Below are 19,001 nucleotides of genomic sequence, written 5' to 3'. Positions count from 1 at the left end.
AAAAAAAAAAAAAAACAGTGGAGTGTGGCAAGGCAAAGAATGAAAGCTGGGAAGCAGACTTCAAATCACACTGGCTTATACTCAATAAATGGTGAGAAAACAAGGACTAACTGAAGAAAAATAATTATTTGTAAAGAGGTGACTTACGTAAGTAATATGATGAAGAGGATGAAGGCAAAGAACATAAAAATTAAAACTAAGAATTGTAATGAAAAAAGATAAAGAGAGCTAATCACAGTTGATTGCAGAATTAGAACAATTGTGTGATGTGAAGAGCACTGGCCTGAGCAACGTGACATAAGTCAAATCACTTTTTATAAAATAAGAGGCTTGAACTTCATGACTTCAAGGTTGTCTTCAATTCTAGATGACTGATCATCTAGAGTCTAAATCCTATCCTTAGAGATACATCCTATCCAACTCATCCCTTTGTTTACAGATGCAATCAAACTCTAGGGAAGTGAACTGATCTGCAAGGTCACACAGCTAATTAACTCAGTCACTTAAATACTGAGTGCTACCATGACCTTTTACAAAAGACATAACAGCAAATAGTCAGAAAATTCTCTGCCCTTGTTGAACTTACACTGTAGAGCAGGGTAAGGGTGCAGTGCTATCAATGTATAGGAACTAAAGAAATCTTACAATTTCAGGTAGCAACAAGAACTAAAACACAAGGTAGGGGATAGCGTGTGTGGGTGTGGTGTGGTAGTGGATGGGCAAGCTATTTTATTTTATTTATTTCATTTTTTGAGACCAAGTCTCACTCTGTTGTGCCCAGGCTGGAGTGCAGTGGCAGGATCTTGGCTCACTGCAACCTCTGCCTCCTGGGTTCAAGCGATTCTCCTGCATCAGCCTCCCGAGTAGCTGGGATTACAGGCATGCGCCACTAGGCCCAGCTAATTTTTGTATTTTTAGTAGAGATGGGGTTTCACCATTTTGGTCAGGCTGGTCTCGAACTCCCTACCTCAGGTGATCCACCCACCTCAGCCTCCGAAAGTGCTAGGATTAAGGAGTGAGCCGCAGCGGCCGGCCAGCAAGCAATTTTAGATCAAAGTGGTCAGTAAAGGCTTCTTCAAGGACATGACATTTAAGTAGGGATTTAGGCAGAAGAAACAGCAATAACAATAATCCTGACAGAACAAGTTTGCTGTCTCTGAAGAACAATAACACAGAGGCCAGCAAGGCTAAAAGTGAGCATGGATGGAAGAGAAATGGTAGGAGACGAAGTCAAAGAAGGAGGTAGGGGTCCAGTCATATATGGCACTGCAGGGAGTGGTTAAAAAAAAAAAAGGATTTCATTCTAAGAGTAACAGGAAGCCACTGGAGGGTTTTGTACAAACCAGCAACATGATCTCGCTTATGTTTTTAAAACTTGCTCTGGCTACTGTGTTGAAAATAAACTAAAGAAACAAAAGTAGAAGCATGAAGGTGAATAGGAAGGCCATTGTGAATTACTGAATGGCTTGGACTAAGGTAGAGGTGGAGGTACTGAGAAGCTGAAGGATTGGATCTGAGATATGTGAGAAAGAGAGGGTCCAAAGATAGCTCCAAATTTGGATCTGAACAACTAGCGGATAATGATGCCATTTACTGAATGGAGCAGAACTGGGAACGCGATGCAGGAAGCAGATTTGAGAAAAATTCAGAGCTGTGTTTTAGACATACTAAGTTTGAAATGCTTTGTAGACTTTCAAAAGAAAGTGTCATGTAAATAGATATTTTGGAGCACAGAAACAAGGTTGGGCTGTATAGTCTGAAACATGGGACTGGATAAGATTATACAGAAAAAAGGGAGAAAGGAAAGAAAACAGAGAGCCTAGGAGAGAAACCCTATCTTCCAATTTCGATTCTTTAGCACCTTAAACTGCACTGTCTGTGTAAATTAGAAATATTGTTCACGTAACATAAATGCTTGAATAAGCGGGAAGGAGCGCTAAAAACAAAATCAGGAATAGCAACAACCAAAACCTCCAATTAGGCAAGAAGATTTGGAAGACAGCAGGGATGTAACACAGAACATTTTGCATTACAGGGTTCTGGTTAAAGCCAAAATTCCAGAAAAGACAAGTCAGCACTGCCCATGGCAGGGATACAGTGTGAAAGCAACTCAAATAACACCTGTTTTTTGAAGATGCCACAGGCAGAGTGTTGGAGCCAGAGGGCCAAGACACTGAGGAAGAAGAGCCAAGCTACTGCTATAAAGAAGGAGTGTCCCCTTATAAATGAAGAACAAAGAAGAAGAAGGAGAATACATTATTATCTACTTATAAATCACACAGAGACACAAAAATAGTGAGGTTGTTAGTACGTAAAACAGGCCATATACTAGCTAGAAAGGCAAAGCCTACTAAAGAAAAATATTTGAATAAAGGAAATGGGATACAGTGTTTAGTTTCTATTTTTAAAAAGCCCTATAATAAACTGAATTTTATTTATTTATTTATTGAAAGGGGCTCACTCTGTCGCCCAGGCTGGAGTGCAGTGGTGCAATTCTCGGCTCACTGCAACCTCCACCTCCCAGGTTCAAAGGATTCTCCTGCCTCGGCCTCCTGAGTATCTGGGATTACAGGCACCCGCCACCACGCCCAGCTAATTTTTGTATTTTTAGTAGACACAAGGTTTCACCATGTTGGCCAGACTGGTCTCAAACTCCTGACCTCAAGTAATCAACCTGTCTTGGCCTCCCAAAGTGCTAGGATTACAGGTGTAAGCCACCACACTTGGCTATAGAATTTTTAAAGAAAAAACTCACAAAATATTTCAGTTCCTTGCATAATTAAAATGGACAAATAAGAAAACTGTCAAGTATTCTTTTTAAGTGTTCCTGAAAACGTTATATTCCTATTGATGTTATATCACATTTGCAATTGGAAAAAACTTACCTGATATATCCCAGCACTTTGGGAGGCCGAGGCCAGTGGATCACCTGAGGTCAGGAGTTCAAGGCCAACCTGACCAATATGGTGAAACCCTGTCTCTAAAAATACAAAAATTAGCCTGGTGTGGTGGTGGGCGCCTGTAATCCCAGCTACTCGGAAGGCTGAGACATGAGAATAGCTTGAACCCAGGAGGCGGAGGTTGCAGTGAGCCGAGATCGTGCCATTGCACTCCAGCCTGGGTGACAGAGCGAGACTCTGTCTCAGAAAAAACAAAACAAAACAAAACTTACCTGATGTATTTCTTTGATCTACCTGGAGAATACCTGGCAAAAAAGGGACACATCAGCATCTACTTGCTGTAAGCCCTGGGTCTTGAGGACTGTCCCTGTTCTACAACAGCCTGGCTAGCTATAAATAGCCTACATTCACTATCTTCTGAATCACTGATCTCCACTAACACTGCTTGGATTTAATCTACAGAGTTGCAATAACTCCTTTCAACCACCATATAAAAACCATTTACCTGCGTTTTGATTTTTCTATTTAGATACACAATCCACCAAAGACCCCAGGGCTTAAATTATTTTTAATTAAATAGAAAAAAAAAACTACTCATGCTAAGGGTGAAATACCCTGCAAAAAAAGAACACTTGAGGTATTTTTTTAAAATTATTGTGATGGCCTAAATTCAATACTTGTTTTTGAGACCTTAGCTTTGAATCAGGTTGGCAGAGTCCTTGGCTTCTTTCCCTATCAAGAGGAATCTATACTTTACTAATAGAAGTACATATTGCATTGGGTTTGCTTTTATTTTTTTAAATAAATTCATTGCAAAATATTGACTTATATCAAGCCTATGGTCACCTAAAGCCCACATAAAAATGAACTATTCATCAGGTTCATACAGAGTCTGTCATACAACTGGTAAGTGACAACAGTTCCTGAATGGAGGTCTTCTGATTCCCACTTTTGCGTACTTTTTAACTACACTACACTGCTTAGCAACCTTTACTGTTATTATGCTTTGAAAAGTCACCCACTTGTCCTATCAAATATAACGGCTTATTATGTTATAGTAATTAAGACAATGTAGCACTGGGACAGAAAAATAGACCCTCAACTAGAACAGCAAAACAAATTTCACATATGGGAACTTGATATATGACTAAGGCAGTATTATAGATCAGTGGAGAAAAGATGAACTAGTCAATAAATGGTGCATGCAACCTAGATTCCTCACATGCACAGCTCACAACAGGGTTCGCGCTCCTATGAGAATCTAATGCTGCTGCTTACCTGTCAGGAGGCTCAGGCAGTAATGCAAGCGATGGGAAGTAAATACAGATGAAGCTTTGCTGGCTCACCCACCACTCACTTCCTGCTGTGTGGACCTATACTGGTCCATTGCCCGGGGGTAGGGGATCCCTGATATAGGGTATAACTATCATATTCCTGAAGGTATCTTTATTTTTACTAGGTTTCTCCGTATTTTTTTAAGAGACGAGAGAGTAAGAACTAAAAACTGTTCTTTAGTGACAGAACCATGTGATTTCCATGTTTATTTTCTCTTACTAGGCTATGAACTGTAGGGCAGAGGCTGTATTTTATTCACAGTTGCTTCTCCAGCAACTATCAATATGCCAAAATATATAATATATATATAAAATATATAACATATATAACAAATGGTTTTGCATTAATGAATGAATTTTATAAAAGGGGAAAAACAAGTTGTGGTTTATGGGAGAATAGTTTCTAGATTCATTTAATATTAGACCTGAGAAAAAACCCCTACAGATTATTCAATCCAATCCCCTAAAATTTTAGAGATGAAGAAAGTATAAACTTAGTGACTAGCCTAAAGACACAAAACTAGTTAGAGATATAGCCAGAACTATATGATGTCTCTCCAAATACTCAGACCTGTGTTTTTTGCATATGAAGAGGTGTAAAATGATGTTAAGTCTGTAGGCTTTGGAATCAGTTCACATCCCAGCTCTGTAACTTACTGTATGACTTGGGATAAACTGTATAAATATATGAGACTCAAGTTTTCTCATTTGTAAAACTGAGTACAATATAACTTACTGGGCTAATGTGAGGATTAAATGAGATGATGTGTGTAAATTGTTGAGCATAGGACATGACACACAGCATATAACTTAAAAAACTGTAAGCAACTATGATTATTAAACTATGTTGCTTCTACTCTACTATTCTCATAAAATACTAAAATTATTTCCTTAAATTGGTATGGTAATGCCTTCAAAGATTACTGGAAATATGTCTTATTTACATGTTATTATAGTGATAGGTTAGAATTCATTTTTATTTATTTACTATAGTGATAACAGTACTAGATTATATTGAATTATTATTATTATTATTATTTTGGAGACAAGAGTTTCACTCTTGTCGCCCAGGCTGGAGTGCAGTGGCGCAATCTTGGCTCACTGAAACCTCTGCCTCCTGGGTTCAAGTGATTCTCCTGCCTCAGCCTCCTACGTAGCTGGGATTACAGGTGCCCGCCACCACGCCCAGCTAATTTTTGTATTTTTAGTAGAGTCGGGGTTTCACCATATTGGTCAGGCTGGTCTTGAACTCCTGACCTCAGGTGATCTGCCCACCTCGGCCTCCCAAAGTGCTGGGATCGCAGGCGTGAGCCACCACGCCTGGCCTATATTAAATATGTTTAATACTATTATGCAGTAGAGTAAAAGGCTGAATCCTCAAAAGTAGAAATGAGAATGCAACAGTGACAATTTATATGGGACAGAAAAATGTCATAGGTCACCAACCACTGTTATAAAAGAATGATCAAAGATGACATAGAATAATACTTGCTATAGATGAGGGGTCAACAAACTACAGCCTGAAGGCCAAATCTGTCGCAATGCCTGTTTCTACAAATAAAGCTTTATTGGAATACTTCCTTCCATTTGCTGACTTACTGTCTATGGCTGCTTTTGTACCACAGCAGCAAAGCTGAGTAGTTGTACCATAGCAGCAAAGCTGAGTAGCTGCAGCAAAAACTAATGGCCAGCAATATCTAAAATATTTATTATCTGATCTTTTACAGTTTGCCATGCCCTACTGTAGATAATGGCAAGTACATTGAATTTTCTCCTAAAAATGTATAAACTATTTGCATATCAGGTATTTCTGCAGTGAAGACTTAAACTGAACACACAACTTAGGTTATTCTGTTTAACAGAGGCCAGAATAATAACTTGTATATTTTATCATATTTATCCAAAAGTGTCATTTGACAGTATTTTACAACCAGGACATAACAGTATTACAGTTTCTATAAATTTCTATAATAGTCTATGTTTCCTTCATATCGTATTCTGTAATATTTTCTGGCAAAACAAGAAATACAGAATTCTCATTCTTTTCCTCTATTACAGAAACGAAATAATTTTGAGGTTTGGCCCTAGGAAGTCATAGGTAGGCAGGATATTTACCAATTTAAAGATTAGTACAAAAACAAAAAAAAGGTTAGTAGTACTACATATTTATACAAAAGAATTACTCATTGTCTAATGTTGGCAGCGTAAAACATACCCATTTCCCTCATGGTCCTTTCATAAACAATTCTGATTCCTTTTGGAACTGCCTGGTAAAGGGAAAGACTCATCAGAAAATGAAGCTAAAATCATAACAAATTAGATTTAATGTTATTCTGCTATTTTTGTATTTTTCTGAATCAAGACTAGATAAAACAACAGATGGGATGCCTTGTGTACTCAGAAGAACAGAAATAATATTTTTTGTTTGTTTTCTATAAAAATAATTTTTTTTTTTGAGACAGGGTCTCCCTGCCGCCCAGGCTGGAATGCAGTGATACAAACTTGGCTCACTGCAACCTCCACCTCTTGGGTTCAAGCAATTCTCCTGCCTCAGCCTCCTGAGTAGCTGGGATTATAGGCGTGTGCCACCACAGCCTGGCTAATTTTTGTATTTTTAGTACAGATAGGCTTTCACCACATTGGTCAGGCTGGTCTGGAACTCCCAACCTCAGATGATCCACCCTCCTTGGCCTCCCAAAGTGCTGGGATTACAGGCATGAGCCACTGCGCCCGGACTATAAAAATAATTTTTAAAGAATTCTACAAATGGCTGTAATGTGAATTTGACAGTCTTGGCTAAGCTGCCTGTACTATGGTAACACATTTCTGTTACCGAAATAAATGTTCTATTGTCAAAATTCCTTGGGACATACTGCATTAAATTAGATGGATGAAAGAGATGAAAAAAATGAAGGGGCATTTTAGGAAAGGAAGGAAACGTGCTTTTCAAAATAGATGTTTAAAAGAAAAAAATGACTCTAGTACAGAGTATAGGATAATCCTTTGTAAAGCCTCAAGAATTATGTACTTGTAATAACAGGAGTTAATATCGAAATTTTACTTTGTGCAAAGCACTCCGGTAAGAGGTTTATATTTCTCATTTAATCTTCATTGCCACCCATGAGGTAGATATTACTGTATTTAACATATTATTTTCTGCATTTTACATGAAGGAATGGTAGCAACAAGTCATAAACCCAGCCTGTCTGATTTTAAAGCCCACATTTTTAACGAATATTATGCTAAATTCAAAATCTTTTCTAGAAATATCAAGAATCTTTAAAAACTGTAACTTTCACAGGATACTCTGAAACTCTTAGAAGGCACTAAAAGTAGAGGAAATTATTATTAGACCGAAAAAACCCAAATATCTGTAAAATTACTGATCTGTTATTTTAAAATACACAATATAAAAAAGTATTCTAGAAATAAACCAGTTTTTAAATTGTGAAATATTACTCTGACTACTCAGACTATATTTCATAATTAATTCAGAATTTAGGCATTCAATACTACTTTTCAAGTATTATTTAATAAACATTAAAAATGAGTGTTCTTGCTAAAAATGGTTGGTATAGTATTTTAAAATCTAGGTAGTGACATCAAAAACAAAGAGAGGCTGAAAGACTGTCATAGCCAAGAGGAGGCCAAGGAGACATGACTACTACATGTCATCTCCTGGATGGGATCTTAGAACAGAAATAGGACATTAGATAAAAACTAAGGAAATCTGAATAAAGTATGAACTTTAGTTAATAATAATGTATCACTATTGGTTAGCCAATTATAACAGATGTACCATAGTGATATAAGATGTTAATAACAGGGAAAACTGGTACAAGGCATATGGGAACTCACTGTGTTATCATCACAATTTTTCTGTCAATCTAAAACTGTGCTAAAACCTACAATTTTATTTAGAAAACAGAAAAAAAAGCCAGTGAAACTGTTTTCAGCGAGAACACTCATTTTAAAATACCTTACACCCAGCCAATTTTTCTTCAAATTATGAATTTACATTCATGCAATTTGCACTAAACCCAATTGGTATTTTGAAAAAACATGATAAAAAATTCAGGAACTAATTTTTTCAGATATTTGAAAGTTTCTGTAATGTGAGAGATAACTGTTAAGCAACCTTACTGGTTTTTAAGCAAATATATTCAAATATTTTCTCTAAGTCACCTGAAGAGACTGCTCCATCATTGCTTAAAACATTTAAAAAACTTCTTATTAGGAATTATCATCAGCGCCTACTAAGTGTTCTATAAGGCACACTCAGTAACAGCAGATCTTTATTCAAGTATGTGTGGTTATTACTTCAATATAAAAATTTCACATCACTGGTGCTCAATTCAGAAGTCTGTATAAGATTCCTCTAAAAATAAATTCTGAACAAAAACAAATATTAATATCCTAATATCTGAATATTAAAATCAAAGTAGGGCAAATTATTGTATAATTCCATTTATATGAGATATCTAGAATTAAATTAATAGAGACAAAGTAGAATGGTAGTTGACAGGGGATGTGGGGAAGAAGAATGGGGAGTTATTGTTTAATGGGTACAGAGTCTCACTGATTGATTGACTGATTGATTTTTATTGAGATAGGGTCTCGCTCTGTCACCTAGGCTGGAGTGCAGTGGTGCAATCACAGCTCTCTGAAGCCTTGACCTCTTGGGCTCAAACTATTCTCCTGCCTCAGCCTCCCGAGTAGCTAGGACTACAGGCACATGCCAACATGCCTGGCTAATTTTTATATTTTTTATAGAAATGGGGTCTTACCATGTTGCTAAGTCTTCTCAGTTTGAAAAGATGAAAAAGTTACTGGAAATGGATGGAGGTGATGGTTGCACAATGTGAATTTACTTAATGTCACAGAACTGTACACTTAAAAATGGTTAAAATGAGAACGTATACATAATGTGTGTGTGCGTCTATAAAACTACAATTAAAAAAACAGGTCGCTGGTCTTCTAGTTTATCTGTAGGCTACAGTTCAGATGGGCTATAGTTTGCTGATCCTTAAGCTAATGTAACTATGTAAGACACATTACTTCTTTCTGCTTTAAATGCTTTTGAATGGCAGGAATGAAGCCATGCTATCTATTTGAAAAGGCTGTTGTGGATATCAGCAATCACAGATTTTACCCACAATGAAGTCTATACAAATAAGAGTTCATGTTTATAGTACTTTATCTTTTTTGAACAGGCCAGGTTTAACTCAACATCTATTTATGGAAGCAAGATTGGAAAGCACAAGAATCACAAAGGAATTCATGGGACTCACATATAGAATAAAACTTTAGCCACACCAGCACTATCTTCCAGAACAGTCTCTGAATTATTATGCTAAAGAGAAAGGAAATCCTAGAAAAAAAAATACACGTTGGAGGGAATTTTTAAAACGTATCCAAGTGTTACTAACCCATGAGATGTTAGGGTAAAAAACATCCCTTTCCATCAGCTTTGTGAGGGGACCTTTCTGTGAAGAACAAAAACCCAGAGATACCCAAACTTCAATAAATAAAGGTTCTCAAACAAAACAGAACAAAACAAAACAAACATAAAGTTACTTAAAGTTAAGTTCAGAAGACAGAATGAGTGTGAATGACCAACCTGGTTAATAATGGTCTTTTGGTTAAATTTAAAGTAACTATTAAATGTATTTTTAAGATACATTTTAAAATATTGACAATAAATGAGTTAAGCTTTCAATTCAAGAATCTAGAAAAACAAAGTAATTCTAAAGAAAGCAGTAGGGATGAAATAAGACAAGAAATAATTGAATTAAAAAGATAATCTTTGGTGGGAGCAGTGGCTCAGGCCTGTTATCCCAGTGCTTTGGGAGGCTGAAGAGGGAGGATCCCTGAGGCCAGGAGTTTGAGACCTGCCTGGACAGCATAACAAGACCCCATCTCTACTAAAAGAAAAAAAAAAGAAAAATCCTTTAACAAGATTGATCATGGGGGGAAAAAAAGAACATATTTATTAGGAGCAAAAACTCAAATGGTAAAAACATTTTAAAAATGAACAAATTTATGCTAATGTATTTAAAAAGTTAGATGAAATAATGTTCCAGAAAAATATAAATGACAAAAAATGCCTCAAGAAGAAATAAAAGACCTGAATAAAACCATTAGTATTGAAGAGATTAAATGGTAACTTACAAAAATCTACTTTCTTAACCAACTTCTTTCCTTTTACTTCAAAGATATGAGGACAGAGTTTTACAGGAGGATGCGCAAATCCTTTCCAAGAGTAGGCAGCTCTTACATGAAATATAGAAAGTGGAAAGCAAGTGAGACAAATTTGTCCCTATTTGCAAACAACATGATTTCTAGAAAGAATATCTAAGAGAATCCATACACAATCAGAACTAATAGGAGTTCAACAAGGATGTCTGATATAAAACCAATACACAAAATAAATCAGGCCAGGCACAGTAGCTCACACCTATAATCCCAGTCTTTAGAAAGCCAAGGTGGAAGGATCACTTAAGACCAGCCTGGGCAACACAGGGAGACCCCATCTCTACAAAAAAAAAAAAAGTTAGCCAAGCATGGTAGCACATGCCTGTAAGCCCCACCTACTTGGGGGGATGAGGCAGGAGGATCACTCGAGCCTGGGAGTTCATGGTTACAGAGAACTATGACTGCCACTGCATTCCAACCTAGGCAACAGAGTGAGACTTTGTCACAATAAATAAATTAAAAAATTTTTAAATGGCATGCCTGTACACCATCAATAACCAATTTAATGAATAAAAATGTAAATAAACAAGATATTAAAACTCAGTATTGCAAAAATGGCAATGTTCCCCAGATTCATTTACAAATCAAAAACAATTTCAATGAAAATCCTGACAGTGTTTTTCATGGAAAATTGATTTTAAAATTCATACAGAAGAGCAAAGTACCAAGAATAGCTAAAATAGTTTTGAAGAAGAAGAACAAGGTAAAGAAGATGTGGAGTTGACACATGGTTATACAAATGAGAGAGCCTAAAAATGAAACTTGTGCATGACAGAGGTTGCATTACAATTGAAATAGATGAACTATTTGATAAATGATGCAGAAAGCACATGTCTTATCCATATGGAAAAATAAAATTGTGTTCCTTACAACATTCACAAAAATAAATTTTATGGGATTAGAGATATGAATCAAAAAAGCAAATTGTAGAAACTGCTAGAAAAAATACAGCAGGCCATTTTAATGACTTTAATGGCAGGGAAGGATTACCTTAAAACACAAAAGACTAAGAAAGCACAAATAAAGTGAAAAGACAAGCCACAAAGCAGAAAATATCTGTAACGCAAATGACTGACAAAGAAAACCAATAATATTTAAACAGTAAAAAGCAAATAACCTAACAGAGCAATGGACAAAGATAACAAATAGGTAAATCACAGAGAAACCCCAAATGGCCAATAAACATACGAAAACACATTCAACCTTACGTATAATAAGGAAAAGGTAAATTACTACAGAATTGAGATATTATTTCAAAGTCTGGCAAAAATTTAGAAGCCTGAGAGTGCCAAAATGGGGACAAAGGGGAAACTCATATTCTGGTGTGCGTATAAATTAAAATAACCACTTAAGTTGAACATGCTTATAGCCTACAATGCAAAAATTCCAGTAGAAACTCTTGTTCATATTTAAGAAATGAAAGTGTTACAAGAATATTCACTGAAAAATGGCTTACAACAAAAAATTAGAAACAACTATATAATTCATCAATAAATGAGTGAATAAATTGCAGTATAGTTATACAATAGCATATTCCACTGCAGTTAAAACAAATTATCAGTACACATATCAACATATATATTCTCAAAAACATAAAACTGAGTTAAAAAATGAGCTACAGAATGATCTCACATATATACATTTTTAAAACTTGCCTAACAGCAAATTTTATGGATAAACACTCAGCGACAGTATAAAAATATTCAGGAGAATGAAAAATACTGTATTTATGAGAAGGGTTTCTCTAGGGAGGGAGGAAGAAGAGGAATGGAAATATGGAAAGGAACAGAGGAGGTATCAACTGTATCTTTAATATTAGATACATAGGTACACAAACAGATACAGATACATAGGCCGTAATTTCAAGATTTCAAGGTAGTTGGGTTGTGAGTACATGGATATTTATTTTCTATATCTCTATATATTTGAAATATGTTATACATTTCCTTTATATTAGTAAAAGGAAACATTTTAAAAAATAGAGTTGCAGTATTAAAATAAATGCAACTCAAAAACAAAATGTTGAGTTAAAGAATTTAGTCAAAGAAATACATGTATGTGTGATATAGTTTATGTACTGGGTAAAACAAACATTTTTGTAACTATGTATGTATTGGTAATTGTACAGGCTTTTATGGGAATGAACAAGTCCAAATTCACGATGATGGTTGTCTCTGGGGAGTGAATAAGAGGAACAGGATTAGGGAAGGGTACACAGGAAGTTTCAGCTAAATCTATGACTTCTTTAAAAAGTCTGAAGCAAATATTGCATTTGCTAAAGCTTAGTACTAGGTGGCTTTTAAAAAACGTATCTATATGTAAATAATGGTAGCAACAACAATAATAGACAATATAGAGCCAACATTTTGAGCACTTATTATGTAGTAGCCACACTGCTCCCATCCAAGTACTAACCAGGCCCGACCCTGCTTAGCTTCCGAGATCAGAAGACATCGGGAGCATTCAGGGTGGTGTGGCCATAGACTAGCAGCCACACTTCTAAGTATTTACATGCATAATCCTAAAAACAACCCTAGGAGGTAGATTCATTACTATCCTCATATTATGAGGAACTGAAGCAGAGGGAGGTGAAGTTCATCCAAGGTTACAAAGTTAAGTAATTAATGAAAGTAAGAAAAGAAGCTAGGACTCCTACTCCAGCTTACAGTTTAATACCTATGTTATTACCATCATTTGTTATTCATTTCTGTATGTTGAAAATATTTCTTAGAAAACACTATTAATCCCCCCAACACACACACACACACACACACACACACACACACACAGACACACACACACAGATATATTTCAGTGTAGCTCAAACTGGTTCTAAAGATGCTAAAAGAATTCTAGGTATGTCATGAAAAAAGCAGCATCCCAACTACTCTACTGATTTACATGTTTGAGGTCTGGTATTTTTTAAGACCATTATTTCATGGTCAAACATTATTTCTTCAATAGCCCTAAAATAATAATTTAGAATCCTAGAAACTGACATGGGGAAGCATAAAATATAACTCAACATCTCTCTCTCAGAGGGAAAACTGGATTATTTACCTTTAGGTCTGAAAACTCATATTAAGAGCTTTTAGTAAGCAGTTCTGGCAAGAAATTGAATGGAATTTCAATTATTCATTTTTTCCTAGTCTCTAAGTTATGAGTTGGTTTATTTTTTAAAAAGTCAGTAGCTAATATTATATAATGATAAAATATCATTTGTATAGGACTATTTATACCAAAATAAAAGGGAAATTGGCATTCTCAGTGATCAAAAATGTATCAGCATTTATTATGTGCTAACCCCATACTCTCTGTAGCAGTAACCATTTCTTAAATGTACATTTCCGTTACCATGTCTTAAAAATGTCCCCTCTTCTCAAGCAATATACCCACAATATCATTACTATCATCTACAGAATGTCTTTAAAAAACAAAAAAGTTCTTCTTGCAAAGAGTTCAGAGTATAGTAGTAGGGGAAACAGACTAGTAAACAAAAGTTATCTGTAATCCTTAAGTACGTCAATAAAGGTATTTAAAAGTATTAGAGTAACAAAGGTTGGAGGAGAGGGAAAGGTGGCTGGTGCACTTTTATAAGAGGAAATCTGGAAAATGATGAACAGGAGACACCACATTAGAGTACTCTTTTAAGAAAACTTGTTTTAAAAGAAAGAAGAGAGGCTGGCATGGTGGCTAACGCCTGTTAATACCAGCATCTGGGGAGGTCCAGAAGGGAAGATCACTTGAGGCCAGGAGTTCGAGACTAGCCTGGGCAACAAGTGAAACCCCATCTCTTAAAAAAATGAAATAAAAAATTAGCTGGGCATGGTGGTGCACACCTGTAGTCCTAGCTAATTGGGAGGCTGAGGCAGGAGGATTGCTTGAGCTCTTGGAGTTTGAAGCTGCAGTGAGCTATGATCATGCCATTGCATTCTAGTAAGACTCTGTTTCTAAATAATAATCATAAATATATAAAACAAGGTAGGGTAATAGTAGGAACACAGATTCTAGAAGTACTAAAGATAAGAGAGAAATACTTAGCATTAACTCCTCTGATCTATTTTCCTTGACTACATTTATCTAAGACTAAATCCCAGCTGTTCATTTACTACTCAAGAACAAGTCACTTAACATTTCAAAGCTTCAAATAAGATACTAGATGTTTAAGAACTCTAAATTACAGAGGGAATCTGAATAAATGATCTCTAAAGTTCTTTCTAGATTTAAAATTCCATAATTCTAAGACTACCAGAGGCTCTGAACTCTTTAAACTGAAAAAGAAATCACAAAATATTCAGTATGCAAAGAAGAAAAATCAAGATCATTGAGTTTTTATACTTGCATCTTGTTACTTTTGCAAAACTGCTATTAATAAAACAATTTCTAACCTGAGCATCAGTAAAATTCCCATAAAAAGCAAATTTTTATAAACGTTGGTAAAGTGCTTCTCCCCCACGAAACTGCACACTTCTGGAGAAAAAAAAAAATCACCAATAGACATACACTGCTTAAAAGCCCATAGTGTAGACTTGTTAAGTCATCTTTTAAAATGAAGATGTCTATCAAATATGTGTATTACATATTTACTACAACATATTTGTCATCTCATCCTTAAAATGTTAATGTACAAGTTGAAGGTTCATGACATTTCAAAAAACAGCTGATATTAACTCATTATAGTAATATGCTTTTGTTTCATTATCATATATTCTGAAATTTGTAACAAGGTTTCCCTTACCTGATACGGACATGGAATGTGATATTCTCTGCAGCGTTCTTGTATCCACGTTGTTTCCCAGATGCCCCGGTAAGCTTGCTCATAAAAGTAGCATCCAATTACAACCAAGAGTGGTACGAGATAAAGAATGCTGAAAACACCAATCCGGATCATAAACTTCACTAATTTATCTTGGTTCTCCTTTTCTAATGGAATCTCAATTCGAACTCTGTTTAGGGATATAATGCCAGCTAAGAGGAGAGAAACCCCAACTACCACATACAGGCAGAGGGGAGCAAGAACAAAATATCTCAATGCATCAACATCGTAGAGGCCAACAAAACACACGCCACTAATATTGTCACCTTCAATTTTATTCATCGCTAAAAGGATGATGGTTAGAGTTCCGGGGATGCCCCATGCACTGGCATGAAACAGCAATGCTTTCTTCTCAATAGCTTCACTACCCCACTTTGGCACAGCTGCTAAAAACCATGTGATGGTAAGAATTACCCACCATACACTGCCAGCCATAGTAAAAAAATAGAGTATCATAAAAAGCATGGTACAGGCTTTATTATGAGATCCTTGTGTCACTGTGGAAGCCTTATATTGTGCAGGGATGGATGCATTGCAGGCTACTCGATCTTCAAGCAAAAATCCAATGAAGAAAATTAAGGATACCATCATGTAGCAGACTGCATAAAATATAATAGGCCTTTCAGGATAACGGAATCTTGTGACATCAATCAAAAAAGTTAAAAAAGTAAACAATGTGGCCGAGAGGCAAATGATTGAAATCAATCCTATGAAATAGCGAGCAAATGACAGTTCTTCTCTTCTGAAGTACATATTTGGACAAGGAGGTGAACAATCACGCACATGCAGAAAAGAATAACCCAGATCAGGATCAATTTTTAACTCTCGGGGACACCAAAAACCATAGTCTCTCTGCACTGCCACTGGGGCTCCTTCAGTTGGTTCTCCAGCTAAATTCAGATCCACAAGTCGAGGATATGGCTCATCACAATCTGGGAACCTAAAAAACAAAACAAGATGAGAACTATTTTTACTTATGGGGAAATCTATCACGATCTAACAGTTTGGATTTCCAAATCTGGCACTCACAACCTTATTTATTCCTGGAGAGCAAATGTAATATGTAGAAATAAAGTAAATGGTGATATCTTGTTTGTGGTCCATACAACTAGATTTTCGACAGTTGAGCAAAAAATACTAGTTGTATGTCTTGAAAAAGTATGATAGCCTCGAGACAAAGAAAACAAGGTTGTGTTGCAGACATTTATGCAACTAAGGAGACCGTTGTCATGAATTCCCTTCATCTTTAATTTTTTTGCCAATATCTGTTTCTAAGACTTCAGACTCCCAGTAACTAGCTGTTTACTGTTTTATATGCATCAAATAGTTTCTAAGAAACTATCATTAAGTTTGCCAAACACATACATAACTTTACGCTGTAGCTGATTAGTATCTTCAAATCTTTCAAATTTTCTAATACAAACCATTTTCTTCACAGAGAATTATAAAGCCAAATGACAGAATGTATTGCAATCAAGTATTTACTGGAACCCTGAATATGCCAGGAGTTAAAAAGATAAAAATACAGATCTCTATCCTTGAATCCAGAAGGAGACACATACTTATAAACACAACATACACAAAATATAGCAGTGTGACACTCTGCTAGCAATTAAAATCTATATAAGGTACAAAAATGATAATGATAAAGACAGAGATTAGTTACATAAGGGGAAGGAACTATGAAAGACTTCACAGTCCCCCAATACAGGATTTTAAATCAGTATTAGCAGTAAGCCAATCAGCATTCTAGTAAGCAAATATAAGCATAGGCATAGATGTTTGAACAGGGTGTGTTATTGCTGGAATATAAAGTATGCATGACTTGTGGCAGGAGATGAGACTGGAGAGGTAAGCACGTTGCAGAAATGTGTGTTTGAGTGTGTGTGTGTGTGTGTGTGTGTGTATAAACATTAACATAAAATTTAAAACCATGCAAACACTACAATTTTCCCATGTTACCCAATACTAATATACCTATGGATATATTTGTATATCTAACTGCCAACTCAACATATACACTTAGATATCTAATAGGCACCTCAATCCTCAACCCTTCTGAAAGCAAATTCTTGACTTCCACTCCTCAGGTTTCCCCATCTCCATAAATGGTTATTCTATACTTCTAGCTGCTCAGGCCAAAAACCTTGGGGTTATCCTGATGTCCCTTATCTTTCATATACACATCACAATCTACCAGCATTTCCTGTGATTCTACTTTGTAACATATCAAGAAACCGAACTCTTCTCATTTCCTCCCCTGCTGGTGCCCAGTCTGAGCCATAAATATTTCTTCCCTGGACTCCTAGAGGGGCCTCCAATTGATCTCCATTTCCACACAGCAGCCAAGGTAATCCTTTAAAGATATGCTGCTCCTGTGTTCATGATCATGCCTCTTCTGCTTAAAACCCTCTAATGGCTTCTCATCTCAGAGTCAAATCCAAATTCCTTACCAGAGCTACACAGACCCTCAGCCCCAGTACTTTTCTGATCTTATTTCCTTCCATTCTCCCTCACTCACTTGGCTGCAACCACTTTGGTCTCCTGTTGTTCTGTGAGTTTGGGAAGCGTGGTTCCACTTCAGAGTCTCTGTACTTGCTCTGTTTCCTTTGTCTGGCCCGCTCTGCCCCCAGATATCATCATTTGTTTTCTCACTTCATTCAAGTCCCTGGTCCAAAGCCTCCTTATCAATAAGGCCTTCTCCAAAGACTCTATAGAAAATAGAATCCCTCTGCTCTCCTATATTGTATCCCTATCACCTACCATATTTGTTCTTATTAGCATTCATTTTCATCTGACATTGTCTATTTATTTACCACCACCAATAAAATTTTCACTCCATAAGAACAGGATCTCTGTTTTGCTCACTGCTCATCTTCGACATCTAGAATAGTGCCTAGCACACCAAAGACATTCAACTGACATGTGTTGAACTAATGAATGTTGAGTGAATATATTCATATAACCCTAACCCAAGTAATCAGAAAGGTAACCAGGAGCAGTGTAAAAGACAGACTTGAGCGGGGCAAAAATGGGGGCAGGGATACCAGATGTGCCAAAATGAAAGTCAAATAAGGCAGTGAGAATGAGACAGATATGAAATTAGTTAGCTGAAGGCAACAGAATGCATAACTTGAATGTGGGAGTTAAGATCAATGAAGTAGGAACAGAAGATACTTCCAGGGAATAAAAAAGTGAGCCAAGAAGTAAAATCAATTTTACATATGCCAAAATTGAGGTCGTGGAGACAAACCGAGGCCAGATTTCCAATGGCTACTGGATATAGGTTAGGATTTTCAACAGCTGCTGGATATATGCAGGTTTTGAGCTTTGCAGAGAGAGGCTACAGACTCAGGTTTAGGAGTCATCGGTATATAAATAAGAGTTAAAATAGGTGAGATGAGATTATCCAGGGAGGGCTGTGGAGAACAGGAACCGAACTCTGGGAAGCACCATTATTCAAGGGGCAGAAAAAAGAGGAGGATCCGAGAAGGAAATTGAGAAGGAACAGTCTGAGAAATAACAGATCACAATAGTTCTCTTACATGATGGACTGAATCATTTTCAGGAAAGGACAGGCTGAGGTTGAAGGAAATAAAGGTGAGATACAAGTTTAAAGTTAAGTGATACAGATTTGGCACAAGTGCTGAGGAAAATGAACAGAAATTTTTCTGACCAAGACAAGTGGTTACAAAT

The 19,001-nt window shown here is 36.3% G+C and overlaps 1 protein-coding gene across 5 annotated transcripts in view; it reads right to left on the bottom strand.

The window, feature by feature from the left end:
• The window catches only part of FZD3 (frizzled class receptor 3), an 83,104-nt gene that overhangs the window by 30,697 nt on the left and 33,406 nt on the right, over nt 1–19,001 (bottom strand). For 4 of the 5 annotated variants that reach the window (XM_034965899.3, XM_003830781.5, XM_003830780.4 and 1 more), the window contains one exon: nt 15,228–16,245. The exons of the other annotated variant lie outside the window; for it this stretch is intronic. In XM_034965899.3, the coding sequence (XP_034821790.1) occupies nt 15,228–16,245 (1,018 nt within the window). The remainder of the gene's footprint in view (nt 1–15,227; nt 16,246–19,001) is intronic. 5 annotated transcript variants of the gene reach the window in all.

The sequence above is a fragment of the Pan paniscus genome, chromosome 7 (genome assembly GCF_029289425.2).
Source record: "Pan paniscus chromosome 7, NHGRI_mPanPan1-v2.0_pri, whole genome shotgun sequence".
NCBI lineage: Eukaryota > Metazoa > Chordata > Mammalia > Primates > Hominidae > Pan > Pan paniscus.
The sequence above is the reverse complement of the archived record's forward strand: the minus strand, read 5'-3'. Positions and strand labels throughout refer to the sequence as shown.